Source organism: Lactuca virosa, chromosome 8 (genome assembly GCF_052849685.1).
Source record: "Lactuca virosa cultivar CGN04683 chromosome 8, Lactuca_virosa_CGN04683_v6, whole genome shotgun sequence".
NCBI lineage: Eukaryota > Viridiplantae > Streptophyta > Magnoliopsida > Asterales > Asteraceae > Lactuca > Lactuca virosa.
The window spans coordinates 11,853,135-11,857,417 of NC_136433.1; the positions used below are offsets into that span (position 1 = coordinate 11,853,135).

General features: G+C 32.5%; 1 protein-coding gene across 1 annotated transcript; it reads left to right on the forward strand.

Moving 5' to 3' along the window:
- The first annotated feature begins 488 nt into the window (after window positions 1-488).
- On the forward strand, window positions 489-3,056 carry LOC145129927 (short-chain dehydrogenase TIC 32, chloroplastic-like). Its single transcript, XM_079064766.1, has 8 exons — window positions 489-719; window positions 1,323-1,554; window positions 1,657-1,736; window positions 1,819-1,972; window positions 2,166-2,244; window positions 2,403-2,499; window positions 2,626-2,672; window positions 2,777-3,056. The coding sequence occupies exons 1-8, from the start codon at window positions 614-616 to the stop codon at window positions 2,933-2,935; spliced, it is 954 nt and encodes a 317-aa protein (XP_078920892.1). The 5' UTR covers window positions 489-613; the 3' UTR covers window positions 2,936-3,056.
- Window positions 3,057-4,283: the final 1,227 nt, after the last annotated feature.

Genomic DNA, 4,283 nt, shown 5'->3' on the forward strand with positions numbered 1-4,283 from the left:
TTACACGATTGGTCCTTGTGGTTTACCAGATTTAACATTCTCTTTTTGGTTTTAAATTAATGTTTTATTTATTAGAAAATACTCACCCAATACCATAAACCCACCCACCATCTGTCATCACCACCACCACCAGCACCGCCAAAATTACATAAATGGTCCATATGGTTTACTCATGGTGACAAATTCAGTCCCTACTACTTGAAAAGACCAAATTACCCTCACATTAACGGATAAAAAGCAACCAACATGCTACTTTACTTTACAAAACAATACCTTCCGACCCCAGCAACGCCGGGGAATCTTTTCTAGTTTACATATTCATCTTCTTTTTCTGTTAAAAATGAGGATAGGACAATGGAGGTTATGGGTCACACATGACATGAGCAAACAGAACACGGTGTTGGGTTGTTAATGCGTGTGGATTATGATATGGGTCTGGTTGATGTGTCAACATGGACTCCATGACACTCCCCTTTTCTTCCTTTCTACTTTCCCATCAAATCCTTGTCACAATCACACTACATTCGACAATTCCCAACGCTGAGAACAAGAAAGAAGATAAAAACCCTTGTTTTCCTCACAAAAATTTGATCCCAATACCCAGATATCAGATATGTGGCTGTTTAGAAGACCAGGGCCCTCCGGATTCTCTCAGTATTCAACCGCCGAGCAGGTTACCGATGGGATTGACGCCTCTGGTCTCACCGCCATTGTTACAGGTTCCATTTTTGCTTCTCACTTTTCAAATCTGATTACTTTATACGACTATTTTCCATCATTTACACGTTTCTAAGTAACGCGACTATCTGTGTGCAAGGTACAAAAAGAAACCCTATTAATTAGATGTTTCTAGCTAGGCTGTACCTTTACAACCCACATAGGACTATCAATTTCTTCAATCAACATTTTAAGTTTTAATGCAAGTGAATACAGTACGAATCACGAATTTAACACTTTATGGACCATTTTGCCCTGCTATTATGGTTCAATAAAAGTACATTGCGATTTCCTTATTGACAGTTTGCGAACCATTTTGCCCCTGTTAACAGGTTATAAAATTAAAACCAATAGTATACCAAAATGACAATTATGCCCTTTTGTTACCTTTTGTTGAATTATGTGTTCTGCTGCAATGCAACCTGGTGAATGCCTGCCTAATGTGTAAGATTGAAAGTACGTTGCCTCCATGATAGAGATAGAGATATCGAAAGTTGAATCATGAACGACATTAATCCACACCAATCCTCATCTTGTACAAATTCAAATCATTTTCCAATATTGAAATCTTCAGTTCCATTGAGTTCTTCTTCTTCATCTATCAGGAGGATCAAGTGGAATTGGGCGTGAAACAGCTCGTGTTCTAGCACTGCGTGGGGCAAATGTGGTGATGGGTGTCAGGAATATGGCAGCCGGAAAACAAGTTCAAGAATCAATAGTCACTGAAATCCCTACAGCCAAAGTTAAAGCAATGGAATTGGATCTTAATTCCATGGAATCTGTTAGGAAATTCGCCTCTGATTTTAATTCAACTGGTCAATCATTAAACCTGTTAATGTAAGTAACATATCATTATATATATACATGTTTTCCTCTTTCTTCTTCTTCTTCTTCTTCTGTACATGAGATTATAGAATGGTACCTTTGGTTTGTGTTAAGAAACAATGCAGGTATAATGATGACTCCATTCATGCTTTCTAAAGATAAAATAGAACTACAGTTTGCCACCAATCATCTAGGTATTTTTCTTTTATATGTTTTTAGTTGGGTTAAATACACTTCATCGTTTATAGTTTCTGAATCCTTTGTGTTAATTTTCAGGTCACTTTCTTCTCACCCATCTGTTGCTTGACAATATGAAGAAAACTGCACGTAAAAGCAAGAAAGAGGGAAGGATTGTGACTGTATCATCAGAGGCCCATAGGATTACGTATCCTGAAGGAATCCGTTTTGATAAAATTAATAATGAAAAAGAGTAAGTGTTTGTTCCTTTTTTCCCCATCAAGTCCTTAAATGACTGTTTTACCCTTTGGGAGCAAAAAAAAAAAATCATAATACAATAAACCAGGTTCTTTTGGCTTAACATATTAAGTCGTTATGTCCAAATTAAGTCAAAACAAAACACGCTCTTAAGTAATTTTACTTCAACTATGATGTTATACATACAGGTACAGTAAATATCAAGCATATGGTCAATCAAAGCTAGCCAACATTCTCCATGCTAATGAGCTTACAAGACAACTAAAGGTATATATATATATATATATATATATATATATATATATATATATATATTCCATTTTCATCATAGATCATTTAAATGTTATTAAATACAATTACCAAAAAAAAAAGCATGTCATATACTTGAAAATACCATTTGATTGTTGTTGGTTGAACATGAACAGGAAGAGGGAGCAGAAATAACTGCAAATTCTCTGCATCCGGGAGTAATCTCAACAAATTTATTCCGCCATATTTTCACTCCTCCCAGTTTTGCTGAAGGTATGTATGTTTCCACAATCTTTACCAAAAATAGCAACATACTTTACCTAAATAAATGTTACTATTATTATTATTATGGTAAAAAAATAAAATGCATTAAAATCTTGTTGTTGTATTTAAATACAGGTTTTGTTAGCAAGCTCAGCAGCTGTGTGATGAAAAACGTTGAGCAGGTTTATTAATTTAATAATTTGAAATATTTAAAGTTTGGTCATATGTAGAATAATACAAAGTTGATTTTTATTGTTTATTTTGATTTTTGGGGTCTGGTTTTTAGGGGGCAGCAACAACATGCTATGTAGCATTACATCCGGATGTGAAAGGGGTGAGTGGTGAATATTTTTCAGATAGCAATTTGGCGAAAACAACAGAGATGGCTAAAGATATGGATTTGGCAAAAAGATTGTGGGAATTTAGCTCGAATTTAATTAAGTAAACATGCACCAAATTGTTGGGAGCAAATATATAGATTCTGATTTGTCTTATGTAAAACAAGAATTCCTATCGTGACTGCTTGCTTTCGAGATATATATATATAAATCGCCCTTTCCCTTAAATAGACTTGTCTGTTTTGGCAGGTGGCTAAAGATTTTCGCACATACTAAGCCAATTTTGCAGGGTGGCTATTTTGTTTTAAATATTTGAATTTGAAAATTATAAATAAGATTAGTACAATTTTTAATTTGCTCTAAAAATATGACAGGTTGCAAAGCTTATTAAATTAGAAAGTTTTATGCGTACAAGTTAACTATCTACACCAATGTAATACCAATAGTTTTTCAAACGTGCAACATTACCTTTTACAATTTCTTTTACGTCCGTGCAATATCAACTCTCTTTTTACTTGCAGGGGGAAAACAATTACTTTATAGTATCATTTAACATATATAACATAAATGTTCATAATTAATAATTAATAAATAATAAATTAACATACATATAATTATTTCATATTTTGGATAAAAATAAATTTAAACTATATAATAATAATAATAATAATAATAATAATAATAATAATAAATATTTAATTTAATTTAAATTATTGAGTATTTAAATATTTTAGACATTACGAAATATTGATCCATCAACCTTGACAGAGCAACAAAAAAATATATAAAGTGCAACTTGATATGCTTTTGAATGAAAAAATATCGTTTGTAGTAGGTCAACCATTCAGTCGTTTGAACAAAAAAATGTTCGTCAAAATATCTCAAATTTACATATTTATCTTTTTATTATTTTATATATTACGTTTTATAGTATCTCAAACTTTTGTATTATTGTAGTTCTATTAATTTATTTCATAAGATAAATATTAGTTAAAAGTATTAATCAGATATAAATTAAATGAATTTTCGTGTGTGTATACACACACACATGGGGGAATGACACTGTAACCCATCGGCGTTCTAAATAATGGTCTAAATAGTCCATAAACTTTATTTTTGGCTTTATGGGGATATAAAGTGGGTTGTGACATGGCGTTTTAGTCTCTACAACCTAAATTAATTGGTGGAAGGTGTCACATGTATATATTCAACCAAATAAGTAGTGATGTGGACGGCTTAGGACTTAAGCTACTTTCTTTCTTTGTGTGGATTCATTTGAATATGATTATACAAAATTTCAAAAATCGTAAGAATCAAAGATTACAAGGATTTTGCATTGAGAAAGGTTAGAGAATACTGCTTTACAAGTATGTCCCAAACAGATCGCTAGACAAGTTCATCTTCCACTCTAGTAAAGTCAAATACACAAACAGAGATGAAGATCTCAAAGATAGG